Source organism: Aphelocoma coerulescens, chromosome 3, assembly GCF_041296385.1.
Source record: "Aphelocoma coerulescens isolate FSJ_1873_10779 chromosome 3, UR_Acoe_1.0, whole genome shotgun sequence".
Classification (NCBI taxonomy): Eukaryota; Metazoa; Chordata; class Aves; order Passeriformes; family Corvidae; genus Aphelocoma; species Aphelocoma coerulescens.
The window spans coordinates 11,492,547-11,511,770 of record NC_091016.1 but is presented as its reverse complement, the minus strand read 5'-3'; the positions used below and the strand labels follow the sequence as shown (position 1 = coordinate 11,511,770).

At 42.3% G+C, this 19,224-nt stretch overlaps 1 protein-coding gene across 1 annotated transcript; it reads left to right on the top strand.

Annotated features, from left to right (window-relative positions):
* The first annotated feature begins 1,805 nt into the window (after positions 1-1,805).
* Positions 1,806-19,148, top strand: BFSP1 (beaded filament structural protein 1). Its single transcript, XM_069008444.1, has 8 exons — positions 1,806-2,176; positions 8,174-8,234; positions 11,372-11,467; positions 12,254-12,346; positions 13,045-13,152; positions 15,304-15,524; positions 16,808-16,893; positions 18,205-19,148. The coding sequence occupies exons 1-8, from the start codon at positions 1,806-1,808 to the stop codon at positions 19,146-19,148; spliced, it is 1,980 nt and encodes a 659-aa protein (XP_068864545.1).
* The last annotated feature ends 76 nt before the right edge of the window (positions 19,149-19,224 follow it).

Sequence of the window (19,224 nt, the reverse complement as noted above, 5' to 3'; positions counted from 1 at the left end):
CCTGGTAGAAAGCATGGGATAAATTTCAATAACAAAAACTGGGGCTGCAAGGATTCCCCTGCAGACAGACCACTCAGTTTAGGGACATGGTGAAATGTTGAAAGGCCTGTCCTTTTATTACCTAAGGAGTTAAGGTCAGCATGGAGTCAGTGCTTCTTCCAGCCACTGAGACAGAGATGGAATAGCACTCACATGGGCTATTATTGTACTGAAAGGCTGTCTAAAGCCATAAAAATTCTTGCCATAAAAATACACCGCCCACAATCCAGCAGAATCTACTTTCTGATCTCTTCTGGAAGACTAACTTTGTAAAAAGCTCAGCTACATTGTTGGGGTAAGCAGGCTGGTTCAGCCAAAGAGCTGCAAATGCCAATATGTTTGTGCAGCATGGAGACCAGTGGTTTCATGTTCACTGGTTGATAAAGATCCCAGACATTTCTGAAGGATCTATCCCTGTTTTGCTATTTATGAAGTTTGGAAGCAGACTATGGAGCTGCAGTCTGTGTGCACAGCCTAATTTAATTTTCTGAACATTTGATCTTTTCCCATTGCACTTCCAAATAATCTGAAGCAGAATAAGAAATATGAAGGAAACGTCTAATGAATTTTTCCCCCTTTTGATTCAGATTTAGTAGCAGAGAACCCAAACTTTAGAGTCACCTGAGCACCAGCTGCTTTCTTCACCTCTGTACTTACCATCAGTTAGCTGAGCTCTGTTAAGCTTCAAAATACGTGTGATTTAAATATTCATTTAAGATATGGCCATTAAAAAGTGAAATTGACTTTAATATGAATTATTAACAGAGATCTCAAAGTTGGACTGTCTTGGTGTTGGGCTTTTTGTCTGGACAAGTAGATTAGGGAAGAACAGGTCCAAGAAATAGGATTTTTCAAAATGAAAGACAGGAAAAAATACTAGAGGTGATGAATCGAGGGGAAATTAAAGCCTCTCAGGGAATGGCAGCACACAAGACTCCATTATGATAGAAGTAAAGGAAGAATGGTGGCTCCCCATGGGATAAAATGGAAAGGCCACCAAGTCATGAGACAACATGGCTTGTGGCTATTCCAAGGAAAGTGGCTTCCGAAAGGGCTTTGTTAAGCCTGGGGCTTTTAGTACCACTGCTGCTTTGGGTGCTTCTCATGCCAGGTAGAATTAACCTGAAGAAAAGCCTGACATGAAGCCTGAAATGAGCCAAATCTTGTCCATGGAGCTAGAGTCATATTAATCTTTGTATACCATCCCATAATTCTAAATGATCGCAAAACTGTCAAATAACAAAAATCAAGGGCTGCTATCCACTCACACTGAAATCCTGGCTCAGCAGAAGGCCTCTGCACACAGCCCTGGGGACACCCCCATGGGACAAAGCTCTCCCCCCAGCACAGCCATGAAAGGCTTTGAGCTCAGCCTCCAAAACTGCAAAGCACTTGTTTTGTTTTCCATGGATAATGCTTTAATCCACCGGGTGAAAGCTGGACGTTGCTCTCTTTTATTCTGGCTGTACACAATTGCAATGCTCGAAAAGAAAAGCCCCGAGCCCTTCTGTGCCCACTGCTCCTCCGAACTGCTGACTCCTGGATGCGCAGCTCCAAGGCGGGGCTATTGGGATTTATTTAGTTCACTGCCGCAGATGATGCCTTTAGTGCCACAAACCACCCTGGAGACAAGTCCTAATCATCTGGGGGGGTGATTATGTTCAGTTCTTCCTCCCCAAACCCCCCAGACATAATTCAGATCCAAACTGGAGAGACAGGCAGGCACACAAGAGGGGACCCCGGCACTGCACAGCCCCTCTGAAGCCATGTACAGGAGCAGCTTCCTCCGTGAGGTACGCAAGGAGAAGTACGAGAGGTCAGATGCCTACGATGAGCTGCGAGGCTCCCCGGAATTTGACAGTTTGGCCCAAGCCCGGGGCCTGGAGAACCTGCAGGAGCTCAACGAGCGCTTCGCCAGCTACATCAACCGGGCACGTGTGCTGGAGCAGCGCAACACCATCCTGCGCAAGCAGCTGGAGACCTTCCAGCGCATGGATGAGCTGGTGGGCTTGGACGAGGCCTTTGCTGGGCAGATTGAGTTCAACCGCCAGCGAATGCGGGAGCTGGCTTCCGACCGAGCCAAGCTGGAGCGGGAGGAGAAGGATGCCCAGCGCATGCTCGATGAGTACCGCAACAAGTAAGGCTTACAATCCATGGAAGATGGGTGGTATCATTTCCATAGTTAATCTTTGTAATAAGGATGGGTTTGGTGTCACCAGCTACTTCTCGTGCATGGGTGATGCCTCTCCATGTGTATCAGATTTGTCGAGAGGGATGGCATGTAAGCCCATGGCGAAAAGTAAGTTATCAGGACTTAGGGAGCTGAAGCTCGGCCTCTTATTGTCTCACTGATCCTAGATGGGCAAATTCCCTCTCCATTTCACAGCAGCAGCCCTGGCACGTGATGGCTGCTGTTATTCATTAGCCTTAGGAAAACTGTGCTCTGAGCTGCAAAGAGGAAATGACCCATTTGACTACCAGGTGTCTCAAAGCAAGTCTTGTGTCAGATCAGCCCAGAGTTACACAATACCAAACATCTCCTGAACTGTGCAGGATGTCTCTAAGAAACTCTTATTTACAGCCTCTATGAGGCACCTGGGCCGGTCTGTACCAGCCTCTACAGATGCGAGATGAAAAGAAAGGACATACATTTTTTCCTGGTGTGTGAAATTTGCCCCCCTCTTCTTCCTTGCATCCTGTATTTCCATCTCATGCCACTAAAACAGTAAGAGCAGGCTTCTCCCAACTTCACCTCTTCAACCTCTGTGGCACCATAATTCAAAGAGCAGGAGCCTCAGATGCTGATGGAGATGGATGCCTTTCCTCCAGCAGCAGGCAATTTTGGTTACATGCCTTAATTACACAAGAGTTGGTGAGCATTGCTCATAAAAGGGTTGCTTACAGGATGAAAGAGTGTAATCTTCCTGTTACTTATTGGTCGGGGATTTTTTGCCCCCAAAGTATCTATCCGGCTACTTCAACCATGAAAATTTGGCACACTGCCAAATGAACAGCCACATGGGGGCTGTGAGCTACAGCACACCTATAGAAATGCAAAGCCCTGATCTCTCTTTCTCATCTGACAGGAGAGAATAACCCATCCAGGTGCACTGAGGCTTATTGCTGCCAGTCAGATGTCCACAATGTCCTGACTCAGTGCCAGTGGGTAATAAGCACCTGATTAGGCAGATTTATATTCCAATATTTATGAGCAGGAAATTCAACTATGAGACTCTGATACTTGCTCACGTGTTTTTATTACACAGTGTCCCTGAGTATTTGACTAAACCCAGTACTTTGTTTTCTAGCTGCATATTAGTTAAAAATCTGTGTGAATAGTACAGGATTAGTAATACGACACAAAGTAATTTATTTTTATTAGACCTGCTTTATGCAAACTGTAAATAGGTGGGGAATAATACAGGACATTGAAAATCCAGAGGAGAAGAAAATACCCAGAAAAGGGGCTGTGCTTTCAGAAAGCAAGATTTAGGACCTGCTAAAGTGGTAGTTAGTGGCTTCCCAGAAAAAAAAAGGATGGTGCTTTGTCTTACAATTCTGGGATGTAATTCTGATTCACTCAGCACCTGTAAACAAAAGTAAGAAGGAAACTTTGACTATATCCAAGCCAAAAATGGCAATTTAAAAATTGAAGATACACAGGGCCATGACAATGGAAGGGCAGTGTCTGCTTTTTAACCAAATTGCACCAATTAGTTTAGATCAAGAAGGGAATTTTAGGTTTGGTTTTTTTCCTTGGTAGCTGTTGATTTTGACTAGAAGACAGACATGAAAATTTGTTTAGGGTCTTAAAAACTTGGTTGGGTTTTGAGTTGTAGGTTTTAAAACAAGGCAGTGCTCTGGTAACATGTACTCTGCCATCCTGATGGCTCTGATTTCAGCTCCTGAAAGTTATAAATACAGCTCCCTAAACAAAATATGCAAGGAGTAATCTTCTGCACCCTATTAGGGGCTGCTGGAACCAGAAACATTCCTGTGCTGAAGACCTACTCTCCTCCCTGAGTCTACATTCAGCTGGTAACAGGCACTGTGGGTTTCTTGCTTCATCTTGAACCATAAAGCTTTTGGTGCACTAGGATTAACAAAATATCTTAGAGGGGAGCACTGTGCATCAATTAATTGACAAATATCTGTGTCCTTCACTAATGCAAAGAATTTTAACTCTTACAACCCATTCTTTCACTCACCTTCACAATTTGGGAAATAGATTTATATCTAAGTAAACCTTTAAAAGCTACATTTATATAAATAGGCCTTTTAAAGTTGCATTTAGACAGAGTAGGGCCTAAGATTACTGGGTCTGTACAATTAAATGTTCATAAACCATTAAAAGGTAGAACTTGCATTAAAATTTATTTTTAAATCCTCTATGGTCACATTCATAGCTTTTCTCATTAACATGAATAGTTCAGACTCTGTACCAGGGGAGAATTCTTTCTTTTGAAGTTGCAAAAAACCAAATCATTGCTGAGAATAGTTTGGATGCATCTCATAAAAAGACTAATTATGTTACCTTTATTGACCACCACTGTTATAGCAACATTGCATCTGGCTGTGGGAAAGGAACATATTTCTCTCTCCATAATATTGGGAAAGATGCTGAAATCCAGATTTTAGTGGCCTTGACTGAACAGGATTAATTACCTTCATAAATTAAAATTCTTGCTAATCAATCATTTAATTAAAAAATTCATGCACATACAGTCTGATACAGTGGATTGTCAACATGCATGGAAGTTGCTGGACACAGTAATCGGCACAGTGTTCTCCAAGATGTGCTGAGTGGGGATACTCTGATGAGCTGCCGCCCTTTGCAGCCACAGTGGAGACCCAACACCTGTGAGAAAACAAAAACAAGTGGGAAAACACAATAGCCAGGATATGGGGACTCCACTGGCAAAGCTGCCTTCCAGCCCTGTCGACAGGGATTGTCTTGGCACTGCTCCTGCTTCATTAGTGATAGGAAGGCCTTTATCCTGCTGCAGCTGAGGTGAGGAGCATTTGCCTGACCTCCACATTCTCCAAAAACTGCCAAAATCTTGCCCTTTGGCTGTCAGCTGCTCAGTAGTGCTTTGTGATAACACAGGTAGAATTTGTTCATAAATCAGCACAGCACAGCTCTCTTGGGCACATCAAAGCATTCAGGGTATGACACCAAATGACAAACATTAGTGGCCTGTTCATCATGCTTGTAGGACCTGTGTTTCATAGTCTGTGCTCTCCTTGGCACCCAAATTGCTGCTGTTTCTGTTGAGAGAAGGTTAGTGACATGCATCAGGGAAAGGGGAAATGGAGTAGCCAAGAGGTGGAAGAATTCAGTAGGATTGAACAGAGAGGCACCCCATATTTCTTCAGATAAAAGGCTCAGGTTTGACACCAAATTGAGTATCTGGCCATGGAGCATTGCTGGGATGGATTGTGACTGTTTCCTCTTTGGACAGGAGCGAGCCCTTGCACTACAGCAGAGGCAGGGTCCAAAAAAAAAGAGATGATGGAAGCCTTTAATCCTCTGATCTGCTTTCTTTGAGCCTGGAAGCTCCCTCCACTTCTTTTCCCCTATGCAAAAAAACACAGTTAACATCTCTTTTTTTTCAGCAGTTCAAAAATGTTTGTAGCAGACCTAAAGCTACCTGACTAGGTGAGAAGGTTGGTGTTTTGTTGTTTTTTTAAATGAAGCAAAATTAACTTCATGGCTCTTAAGCTCCACGAAAGTCTGACCAGCAACCATCTAAGAAAACCTTTTTTGGACATGTCTAGCTAATTACTAAACACCAAAATCAGCTTTGAAACAATAACAGGATTGCAACTTGTCAGCCATTGCACTTACAAATACATTTCAGCAGGCACAGAGGCATCCTGATGTCTCTGAAGCATTTCAAAGAGGTCCATAGCCCTTTTGCACTGATCTTCTGGAGAAGATTGAACATCACTTGAAAGCAATTCTCCTTCACAGGATAATCATACAATACTAATTCTCTCATGGCCGCCAGGTGGATTTATGGCTGTGTGGTGCAGAACATATTTGGGTTATTTGAGAGTGAAGAAAAATGTACCTGAATATTTTAGTCATTGAAAAATATTTTGGGTGAGGATCTAGCAATGAGGGAGATCTGAATTACATTCGGGCTGAGGTTTGGACACTGACTCCATCAGATGGTTGTATATTACTATGAGTGTAAAACCAGCTTTTTAGTATAGCTGTGTATTTGATTTTCACAAGATGCCACAATTTGCTTCATTCTCGCTCAGCTGCCAGAAAGTATCTAAGTTAGGAAAGTGTTTGCTGCCAACTGCACACAAAAAATTTATTAAATAGATAGAAAATTGGTTGGAGGTGAGCTATTTGGTAAACAGCTGAAACAAAGGTAGTCTCACTTCTGAAGCTGAAAAATATTGTATCCTTGAAAGTGAAATTGGTGTTAATACTATTTGGCAAAAAGAGACATTGTTTTAGTCTTTTCAGCAATTTGTTGGAGTGATATAAAACCTCATCATTTTCACTTGTTCTTTGCTGTTCATGTAAGAATTGAAAACAGACCAGTGACCAACCCTGCTAATATTATAGGATTTCAGAAGGAGAAGTTGGGAAACCAGAGCACCAGGTTAAGTCCATTTCCTTGTTCTGCCAGGCTCTTCCTTTGTGGTCCTGGTCAGTTTGTGAGTGACATCATCCACTCAGCTTTCCAGTATGTGTTGAAAGAAATGAGAATAATATTGGTTGTTCATCCTTCAGGAGACAAAAAAAGAACTGAGGTTGACATGATCATTATAACTTGATCCTTGGTATGTTCAGTCCAGAAACTGTCAAGTTCTCTGTTGACTGGAGCAAGTCCCTTTGATATCACCAGCATATCAGGGCTGGATCAATGATTTCAGAAGACAGACAGGGACTTAACATTCAATTCTGAATTTCTGCTTGTGTTGGTGTCCATTGCTTTTACTGCAAATGAAGGACTGTTACCACCAGAGCTGACTTGCCACCTGTCATGAGTGCTTCTTGTAGAAAGTAAGATAATGACAGCTTTTTTTATATCTCTGTACCTCTATTATTCTAGGGAAAGTAAAGTGTTAAAGGGTTAAGACTGTATTTCTGCTGCTGTTGGAGTTTGATGAGCCACTCATTTAGTACTGATGGCAAAGTCTCATTGCCTTGTATTGCTAAGTTTCTTCTGGCTGGTTGTTTTTCAGGGTTTTTTTTGTTTGTTTCTTTGTTTGTTTGTTTTTTAATGGAGTCTCATTAAACCACATCTACTGTTAAACATTTTATATGCAGTTTACTTAAGGAAGGAAATAAATTACAATAACTAACAATTAAGTTTTGTACTCCGTGGCTAACAGGATTTTCTAGAAGATAATTCTACTTACATAGAAATGTGGAGCCCTAATTCTTAAAGAATATGTGCTGTTTCATGAAACCAAAGACAAACACATTATGCGTCCATCTCAGCACCAGGAACGTGCACATTATGCACTTGTGGACATTTTATAAAAGCATAAGAATAGTTGGTTAAATGCAGTCCTTAATAAGGCTCACATGTTGCTTTGACCAAGCTAAAATGTCAATTACCATTAAAGGGGACACAAAGCTGGATCCATCTAAGCATCCTAATGCAACATCATTCATACACAGTCAATACATGAAATTGCAACCTTCATGTTTAATGTGTCTGTCATTAAAGTGCTTATTGAACAACACCAGGTAAAATAGAAAACCAAGAACAATGTAATTAAATGTTCATGTGCCAGTGTAGCAAATCCTCACAGAGTAACCAATGCTGAATGGCTGTCACTGTAGTCCAACACCAATGGAATATGCATTTATTGCAGATAATCTATTCTTGGGCTTTCTGTAAAAAAGTGATAGCAAATACATGGCATTTTGTTGTATTCTGTTGCATAAGTTGAAGACAAGAATTTAGACAATTCTGAAATTACTCTCAGCATCTGGGACCAAGAAATAATTAATGCTAATGTATGAATAAATATTTTTTGCCCTTTCAAGATTCATATTCTCCTTCAGTGTGAAGCATATCTTGTGCATGACAGTGCAGATAAAAATGCAGTTTACAGAAGGATGAATGGCTGAACTTTAGCTCCTTTTCTCTACTTGCAGGTATAGAAACGAACGTGAATATCAGCAGAGGCTAAAAGAAACCCTGGAGCGCCTCAATAAAGTATGTCTGGGAAAATGCCAAGGGAAAGGTCTATAATTTTTGTTCTTTGGTTTCATTTACTACAGTGAGCTGCTTTGAAGAAGCAGTGGAAAGATAAAATGTCAGAGCAAGGCATTTCTTGTTATTCTGCCCTTCTCCTTCCTTCCGCTCCCTAAGCCTTGTGTAAGTGTCTGAGCCTCAGTGTGTGCATACCTTTTCCTCACACTTTTTAAATACAGCTACTGTATTAAAGTACAATCAGTAGTGATAATCATTCCATGAAAAATTGCTGATTAAGTCCATGTTTTGAAGCCTGGAGTGTCTCAAAGCTCCTTAGTCCCTTGCAGGATATGGTTAGCCCTTCCAAGGACAGACCCTCAGCTTCCCATTAGGTTTCCAAATAAAAGAGAACTCCCCCTGGTTTGTTCCTTTTATATCAAGCTACACTTTCTTAATACCACAGGAAAAGAAATAATAAAAATAACAACATTTAGTATAATATAAAGCTCAGAAAAAGATAGAAGTTGGCTAAAGTATTTTGGAAGTTTCCAAACGAGGTCTGTGAAACTGAAAAATCCTGATTCATCCTCTCTTGCTGCTAACCTTCATCTGGGTGAAGAATGTAGTATTATATCTCTCCCCAGTTCTACTTTGCACAGGCTATCTTTCATCTTCTGTACTGGGAATCAAGTACAGGTGGATTAAATAGAGATTATTTTTTTATTTCCTTGCTACAAATGGCAGGACCTGCTCTGCTGGAGAATTGTCACATCAATGATATGCATATTTTATATTAAAAAAAGACAGAAAAATGCTAAATGCATTCTGCTAAATGCAGAAAGTGCATTTTAGCATTTCTGTCTCCAGTGAGCTCTTGACGTCCTACATCAGTTCTGTTTTCCAGTGTGCTAGCAGGGCTCTTGGACACCCTGCAAGCACTTAAAAAAACTTTGTAAAGATAAATCTTTTGTAAGGGGTTGTTGGAGCTGGTAAGTGTATCTTCACAGTTCCCCTTAACCAATCTATAGCTAAAGAAAAGTGAATTGATTCACCAACCCAAGGCACAGCTCACAAAAGGGCACAAGGGTGTTTTTTATCCCAGGATGTCCCTGGCCACCCCTGTTGCAGCAGCTCCTTGCACTGGAGCACCAAGTACTGGAGGGAATACAGCTGGTTTTCTGTACAGGGCCCAAGATGTAGCCTGAAAACCTGCATGTCGCAGATGCAAACTCATTCTTTATCTGACAGCTGGGAAAACACTGGTTCTGGAGAGATCTAAGGAATTTCTCTTCCACAGTAAATGAAAATATTGCTTCAGCATATGGATCAGTGTTCTGGAATCATCACATAAAGCAGAATGGCTTTTCAGAAGTTGAGTGATTAGCAAATACTGCAAAGTTCAAAAGAATATGTAGACTGCACTGTTCTGATACACAGCTCCATCAAGGAAGCTGGTGTCTTTGAAAGCATGGAATAAAAGCAGAAGTATTTTTTCCCTTTGAAGGAACATTTGGAAAGCTGAAAACTGCTTTTATTTATCACGTGCAGAAATATTTGCTTATAGGTATTACTCAGGTGCCTGGGGGCTTTTTTTGGCTCCCTCCCAAACGTCCCAATATGGCCATTGTCCTGCTGATCTTCCTCTCAATAGGAGGGAGGAGGAGTGCAGAAAAGCAGCGGGCATTCCTGATGGCTTGCTCTGAATGTGCTGGGCTGGATATGTCTGAATCAGCCCCTGGCTCACAAAGCAGAGCCTGCTGGAGAGTTCTCTGTCTGGGAGGCTTAACAGCACAATGAGACAGCCAACATCTACACATTTTTTGAATAGTGCGTGCTGTACACATGCAAAAGGAAAAATCCCCTTCTACCAGTCATATGCTGCACCCACAGATCTCAATGGTTTGTTTGCGACCCGTGATCCACTCACAGAGGTATTTTTACAGCTGCTAATGGCACATGGGTCATTTGAAAAAGACACCTTTAAATACTCCTTTTTTTTATTCTTTGAGTTAAACGCAGAAATCCAGACTTTCTTGAGGCAAATTGCAAACTGGTGGAGGAACTTGTAAGTTTTGTAGAGTTGCAAGGAAGATTCAGTTAAAATCTTTTAAGATGCTTTCTCAAAAATTTTATTTTACAGTTGTTAATGCCAAACCTAATAAAGAAATCATGTGCTAAATAGAAACATAAAACTTATCATTACTCTTACATGTTTGTAAAATATATTGCCAAGTTCCATGGAAATTATTCTAAATTCCAGGGTTTGTGTTAAATAACAACATAGGAAAAACCTCAATTAGGCCTTTGAACAAAAATGGAGTTTTCGTTAGATTTAAAGACCAATGCCACTCATACCTATGTACTCTGAGATCATGGTTGCTAGTTATATGGCTTGTTCTTTGAACTAATTGGATGTTAGGAACTTTTGTCCTCACAAATCCCAAAGCATTATAAACTTCTGCAGCAAGGGGAATTTTTCCTAAACTTGGTCAGCTTTCATTTTTATTTCCAGAAATGGCTCCAAATTGACAAACATTTGTAGCATTTCAGAACATACCAAACAGAGTGCAAAAACTTCAGGCCATCCTTTTTTTTGTAAATCCCATCAGGTTTTTATAAGTACTTCTTTACTGGGGATCTTAAAAAGGCATGAGGATACCTCAGACCTTGTCATGATGCTAGAGAAATCAATGCTTTAGTCTGCTGATGTCGTTTGTTTAAGACTCACGGAATAATGAGGTTGGAAGAGACCTCCGAGATCATAGAATCCAACCTATGCCCTAATACCTCAACTAGACTATGGCACCAAGTGCCATGTCCAGTCTTTTTTTAAACACATCCAGAGATGGTGATTCTCTTCCACCATTTTAAGATTTTAACATCAAAATCTGGTATTTCAAATGCCTACTACTTGGCTCCCAGCCTTATTTTGACAGTGCCAGTTCCAAACTGTATTGTAAATTACATTGGTGAAGAATATGGTAAATAACCTGCCTCTTGTTTGTTGGTTTCATGATGCTTCTGTATCTCCCAGTAGGCTCTAACACTCCAAGCAGACTGCTTGGCATGCATGGTGACTCACGCAGTGCCTGTGGGACTGCTGTGGGTTTGCCACTCCAGCCGCACATACTACCATGCCACATGTCTCTGCATTGCAGGAAGCTGACGAAGCCTTGCTGTGCAACCTGGAGTTGCAGATCGAGTCCCAGTTCCTGCAGGATGACATTAATGCCACAAAGGACAGATACAAGAAGGTAACTGGCTGAATTTGCCATCTTCCTTGTAGAGATAGGTGTGGAACTTTGCCCTTCTCCATGATCAAATGGTGGCAAATTAAAGCAAATCCCATTTGTGTTTTGGTGGGTGCATATAGCACTATTTATTTTCAGTGGGCACAACAGCTGGATGATTTCCAGCACCCAAACACACTTCTCAGGGTCTGGCCACTACAGCTGTAGGACAGTCTTGAATTTGTCAACCTGGTATCATAGTTCAACCCAAAGTGCTGATCAAGCTGTCTTATATTTCACACTAAGGAACTGTTGCTTTCATCACCCACTTTTTTGGGACAGGGCACTCCAGTTAATCAGCAGAGATATGCTTGTGGATGTTGATTCCACTGTAGCTGACTTTAACATATGTTGCCTTCTTCCTGGGAGAATTGTGAGTCTTGGGATCAGGCCACTGTCCTGTCTTTGCTGCTTTTGAAAAAAATGACTCTTTTTTCAGGCCACATTCAAAGGTATTTGTGGTTCTCATTTTGAAAATCTCCTATGAAATTGGAAATCATGGAATCTTCAAGCCTTTGAACTGTATAGTTCTTAGCCAAAAGTCTGTAATATACCCTCAGTATGATGAAACTGTTAGCACTCCTGCACTCAAAAACAGGTGTAAAATTGCATTCTAAACCCAAGTCTGAACATGAATTGGACTTTTATATGCTAAAAGCATTGCATATCTAGAAATAAGCCCCAGGAGTACATGGAAATTACTACCTTACTATGGCATTTTCTCATGAAAATGTTTTTACCTCATCACAGAACCTTATGGAAATACAGACCTACGTCAATGTCTTGCAGCAGATCATCCAGACAACTCCTCGTGTGTCCCCAATAACTACTGGCATATGTGAGGCAAGTATTGCTGTTGGGAAATACATCCAGCTCTAATTAAGAAAGAGATTATGTTTACCCCTGAAGTGTCCCAGATCCTTTAACTCTTGATCCAAGGTTAGGTGAAAACTGTCAAAACAATGCCTAAGTACTGAATAGTGAATATGGGAGAAAAAAACTAACTGTAGCTTTGAAAAACTGTAACAATCAGGAAAGAGAAATTACCTTTGTCAGGTGCACTCCAGCATACATATTAGTCCCAAAAATGTGTGGTTAAAAGGTAGTTGAAGTAGTTGTGCTTCTTCTCTGAGGAGGAGCTGGCAGGATATATGACTAGTTGAAAAGAAAGGAAATCTTATCCTGAAGGGGTGAGATGTGATGAAAATTTAAATCAAATTAGTTGATACAGACGATGAAAACTTGCTGATTTCCACCAATATGAGTGGCTACGCCAGGAACATTCCTTACTTGGAAGAAGATGTGAACAGGTCTACAGGGTCTCAGCTGTACTGTTAACAGCCCTGCCATCTGACATCTTTATTCTTAAAGCCATGCCACCATGCAGCAGAATTTGACTCGAGGTTCACTACCATCTTTTTATCTGTCTTTTGCCATTTTCTGTTTGGCTTTACAGTTTATTTCTAGTAGTGGAATTTCTTTTGGCTCTTTTTAGGAGTGAAACATACTTTCCTGTACACACATTGTTTTCTTCCAACCAGGAAAAACTGATAGCAGAGAGGAGGATCCCTGTTCTGCAGAGCCAGCTGGAGGAATACAAGAGCATCCTCTGCCAGCTACAGGCACAGAAATACAAGCTGCAGACAGAGGTATTGTAATCACTAGCCATACACACAACCATGTTGGTCATGAACTTGCTTTTTTTATGGTTACATGATAAAACCTCTAACATGGCTTTAACATGGTTGTGTTAACTTGGAGGTGTGTTTTCCTTTTAGATTTCCATCTTTTTCTTCAGCTGTTTCATTCCCATTCTCTCAATGGTACATACTGTCAGGTTTAGATGGCCAGGGAGAGCTGTAGGTATTGTAGATGCAGTGAAGCTGTCTTTGCTTATCAGAGTGGCTGATGAGGGAAGGTTTCCACAGTGCAACTGGATTCCTGCAGGACAGAATCAGCAGGACATGGTGGATGGAAAAGTCCCACAGAGCTCCTATGACTTTCGTACTTGCTGAGCTCTGGCTGGAAATTGGCTCCATGAAAAGTGATGGGGGACCCTCAGGGCTCTGCCCAATCCTGTCTATCACTGCCACATCCAATGCTGAGCTTGCTCTGAGAAGAAATGGACAGATTTGGCGAGCAAAACTGAGAGGGCTGTTGAGCTACATTTGGCTTTCTGCCTTCATCCCTGTCACTACTAAGTATTAAGGCAGCATCACTCCTGTGCTTGAACACTACAAGCAGGAAAAACGATATGCTTTTTGCCAAGCCCTGATTTGCAGAAAATGTCTGGCCAAGACTTTGACTAGTTGTCCTTGCCCATCTCCCAGCCAAACCTGCCCTAAATCAACCTTCTGTCTCCAGCCAGTGCCTGCAAACATGAGTGCAGTGCAGGGCCGAGAGTGGCAGGAGGTGGAGGAGCAGCTGAAGGCTGCAGTGGACAGAAACCAGATGCCAATGGTATCTCTTCCGCCATGCAGTTGAATATTTTTTAGCAGATGGGGTGGAGAATGACCCCAAAATACAGCTTCCTTTGTGCCTTGAGTTGTCCATCCAGGTGAGAGGAATGAAATATTGACATAAAACATCTTTGGGTGGGATTTTGGACTCCTTTGGACAGCCATAGCAGCAGCTCATAACTTTCTGAGCATAACTTCTTTCATTAGGGTCAGGACAGTGTATTTTCCTGAGTCATTTTCTCACGTCTGATGCTCTGATGGAAAGGACACATGCACTGTGGGATGAACAAGAATAAATATAGGGATGAGAGAGTGAATCAATATAGAAAAAAAGGGGAGAAAATCAGCCTTCTGCTGGCAGATGGAGAGAGGTAGTCTTTGTGGAATTAATCGTGATGCTTTCAAGATCAAATCTTCCCATCCCATTTAGGAAAAGATTATTAATCCATTCATTCTTGTGCCTTGAGATTAAAAGAGTGAAATAGCTTTATGAGTGGAGGTCAGTAACACAGTTGCTTGTGATGGTGAAGGCTGGATCTGATGACTGAGGTGTCATAGAGCTCCTTTGCTTTCCTGTTTCTGGACCTGATAGCCATGTGTTTGAGATGTCATGGACCCCACCTCATGAGCACTGAGCAGAAAAGAGTCTCAGTCCACTCATACACTACAACATAACCAAACCAATGCCAAGGGACATCATTCCTGTATTTAGGCCCTTAAAAGTTGGGGGTTTTTTTATCTTGACTGAAACATATAGAAATAAATCAATTATTAAATAATTCATTAGTCACTTATTGCCCCATTAGCTTTTTGTGAATTCATCTCTTTGAAATGCAGTTAAAAAAAATAATTATAAAGGAGCTATAATAAGTAGGTAAAAACAGCAGAAGAAAGTGAGTGGAGAGTTACAGGGTGAAAGATCCCACCTGAAGCTCGGCCTTTGTTTTTGGAAGGCGACTATCGCCACCTCCTGGTTGATGTGCTCGTTGGTTTTATCGCTGAAGTAAAAAGGCCGAGGAATTGAATTCAAAAGGAGAACTCTTTATTTAAAATGAGACCTTTGGTCTTATTTGCCCCGTCTGCAGACCACAGAGAAGGAGGAGTGAGTGTTTCCTGAGCACATCTTCCGAGTGAAGAACTTTTGGTTTCCTTGTAAGACCCTGCCGACTCTGATGAGTTACTGTTTTTGAATAACTGAACAAAGGTAGTGAAATTGCTCCTGTGTTTCAGCAGTGCAGCATCACATTGTAATAAAGCATGACTTGCCTTTCATTATGCTTAAAATATGGGGATGGTGAATGTTTCAAAGCTGCTTCTTTCACCACCAATTTTATTTACCAGACAACCATGCTGGAGCAAGCAATTAAAAACACCCAGGAGAGTTATGACGATGAAATTCAGCTTTACAATGAGCAGATTGAAAACCTTAGGAAGGGGATAGAGGAGGCTGAGAGGATCTTGGAGAAGTATACCACTGACTGCCGCCAGCTGGTGATCTACCAGCAGTCCCTGGAGAATGAGCTGGAACGGTACAAACGGATCATCGAGAATGAGGACAGCCGGTAAGGCTGGATTTCTGGGCACTTGCAAAGGGGCCAGTGATCTCTTTTATCTCCTTTGAAAAATGTATGTTTAAGGACATTTGATTCACCCAAAGCTATAGCATTTTCACACCTTTCACTGGTAGATATCCAGGGACAGAAATCTAAATAGATGCAAAATCTGGTCAAACTTCTGCCAAGGAAAGGGTCAGAGCCATTTTAGGCTTCTCCTGTCCATGCAGCCTCCTTTCCATGTGCTGTCCTGGCATCAGTGTACAGAGGTCAGGAGCACACAAAAGCAATCTGAACATCCTCTCCCCAGACCGGGTGTTGATGACACTTGCTCGACATTACTGGCAGGTTGATTTTTGGAGGGTGCAGACAAAACAAATGTTCTGTAAAGCAAAGCACTCTTCATAGCAAAGCCATTCTTCAGGCATGAGGAGAAAGAGGAAGAATACAAGAAATTTGAAGGAATTTGAGTCATGCTTAAACTTACGGAGGAGCACTCTCTCCCTCTAATGTCAACCATCAGCCACAGAGGAGAAAGGGTCTTTCACAGCAGCAGAGCCAGACCCCAGAGCACCCAAACCACTGCTCCAGGCTGTCCAGAAGATGTAGGGGAAGGACACTCACTAAATAGCCCATCCTACGTGTGGGGAATGGGTATTTAATTAATTTTCAGGGTCTTATTTTGGACACTGAGTTCTAGTTAGAAGTATGTCAACAGGGTAATTCTCAATGCCAAAAATCATATTGACACAGGGTCTCTGACAGGACAAAATATGTCAAATTCCAGCAGAGCAGACTGGAGAGGCCAGAGACAGTAACTGTTTTGCAATAGGCCAGCCTCTCAATTTTAGTTTTTAACCCTTAATACTACTGACTGCTCAAATGTTTTCCAAGGAAGACTGCTCCAAATTTCCTATTTTACCACAGTAAAAATGCATTTTCAGAGGTTCTTGCTGGCCTCTGGTAGGCTTGGATTGACTGTTTCCCCATCTAAAACCTTCCCATATTTTCAAAGTGCCATGCTAAATACAAAGTTGTTGCTATATGTTGTAATCATTGGTGTACTTTACCTAATGGAGTATCCCATGTCTCCTGCTGGCAGAAACCAGCCTAATTCCTGTGAAGTCTGTCTTGATTTTCCTCAGACAAGAAACAGGCTCCCATCATTCTTTTTGACTCCTCACCATAGAGAAGTACATTTCTTCAACCTCTGTGCTTCATTTTGCACAATTTCACTTGGTTTCACGGAAAACGGTGGGGAGAGAACTGATGGATGCGCATATTTTCCACAGGTTAAACTCTGCTATAGCAGGAACACCCGTAACACTCTTCACACAGATATACAGACCTGCCCAGCCTCAGGCTTCAAGGGGAAGAGGTAAACCTGTGATGTGTCTTTCTATGTCTGTCAAGAGCAGCATCATTGTATTTTAAGCTGTTTGTCCATTTGTCTTCAAAATGGCCACCAGTCGTGACAGCCTCACTACAGGCTTGTAAATGCAACCGTTTCAGCTTACCTTAGCTGGCCTTGAGACAAACTGTCAAAGGCCAAAACCACAAGCAAAAGCCTTTCTTTGCTAATTTCTACAGTTTACTACTTAGGCCAATCAAAAGAGTGAAGTCAAAAGGCACCTGAAATGATGGAAAGAGCTGCAGGTTTTGTGCTGACTCGTTGTGAGTTGTTTGTTTGCACTTGAGTGATGTGCAAAGAGCACCAAGGCATGATGAGTGCCACAGGCAGGCAGAGGGCCCTTTTTGAATGATATTTCCTCTATGCTGTACGTTGGCTTGTTAGAATTAGGATGCTTGTAAACCTGGTGACAAGGAAATGGCCAGGGCTAAATGAGCAAGAGTGCTCTTAAAGGAGCTGATGTGGTAGGTTCTAACATAAGGAATTACTTAAATCTGAGGCTCACTGGGGTTTTACTAATAATAAACTGCCTTGAGAACGGAGACAAACCACTGTATGAGGGACTTTTTTGGAATGCAGCTGTAATTTTTCTAACTGCTTTGTGAACTGTAGCATTTTATATTAAATGGGTCCGTAGTGCCTGAGGCCAGATCCTCAGCAGCTGTAAATAACTACTGTCATGCAAAGTGGTGTTTTATACCTGCTGAGGATTTGGCCAGTGTCTAGACACACCTCTGATTTCTCCTGCATGACAAGCAGAACATTTCATGTGTGTTACTGTGCTGTGGCAGGGGACAAAACAGCTGTCTTGGGGAAAGCATGTTAATATCTGTCTGTCTCCATGATCTTGTAATTACCAGTACCAACCCCTGCCTCCTCTGCTCTAGCTGCTCATGCCATGGAAATCAGTAGCTTGCCTATGCTCCTGCTGCTGCTAGGCTGTCATGGGATCTGTGGCTACTGATTGTCCAGGAGATCAGAACCAGCCTGGGGGCAGGGGGTTCCTGGGGCTCAGTGTCAGTGTCTGAGTGATGCCATTGTGAGTGGGCGGCTTCTCAGCTCTGTGACCACCAGCCATTGCTGCTCTCTCCTGACATGACTCTCAGCATCTGCCCATAGCCCAGATTGCCAGGAGTGGAGGTGCCTGGCTCACTTTTAGCCCCCCTGGGATACAGAGGCTCTCCACCTGCAGTAGTGAGGGCAAGAGGCAGCTCCAGCATTTGCAGTGACTGTCTTCAAGCACGGTTTGTTGTTTCCTTTGCTTTGATTTTTCTTTAGATATCACCCAGGCCATGCAAGACATTGCCAGTGTAAAGCCCAGACAAAAAGCCCTGACAAAGAAAATTGCCAGGAAAAAGGAGCTGATGTCAAAAGACATAACCGACAGTCACTCACCTGAAAGAATGTACGAAAGAACTCTGGAAGGTTTTGACCAAGATCAGATGGAGTTTAGGCATGAAGGCTCAGTCAGGTGTGAACCTGAGCAAGAAGGATCAGAATTTGATGAAAAAGAAATGGGCCCAGAGGATGTTCCTGATGGAGCCCAGATAAGTAAAGCCTTTGATAAATTGTGCAACATTGTGAGGGAGAAAATAAGAGTCTACAAAAGACCAGAGGTTAAGTCTGATGCCCATCCCAAAGGGCGTTATGTGCTGGTGACAGGGGAGGAAGGCTATGAAGAACCATGCATCTTGGCCCCCTCCATCCCTGCTGGGGGAGGGATCACAGTTTCCACTGGCAATGGGAAGGTGATGAATGGTGGTGATGTGGAGCCCATACCAGAGCTGCCAGAACCTGCCGAGCCATCAGAAAAAGAGAAAGGGGAAATCTGTGAAAGGAGAGAAGAGCTTGAGCTCCCAGATAAACAGAGAGAGGAGAAAGAAGGCATGCTTGAATGGGGAAAAAAAACAAGAGGAAAAATTGAGCAAATCACAAAGTATCCGGACATCTCTCAGCCTGAGACCGTTCCTTCCCCTGGTCTGATAAGCCCAACTGAGCCAGGACTCCTTCGAGAGACAGAGTATGAGCGAGAAGATAAGCAGGGCCTTTTGTTCAGGGAAGCAGCCTTACCTGGCTCTATGAGCTATGAGAAGGTGGAGGTGGTGGAGTCCATCGAGAAGTTCTCAGATGACAGAATTCAGACATATGAAGAGACAGCAATGATTGTTGAGACAATGATAGAGAAGACAAGCAAGAAGAAACCAGGTGACAAAGGCTCCTAAGTGACACATACCCCCTGATAGTTGACTTGTCTGGCATAGTTATTAAATGACTGGGTTTTTTTCTGACCGAATGATA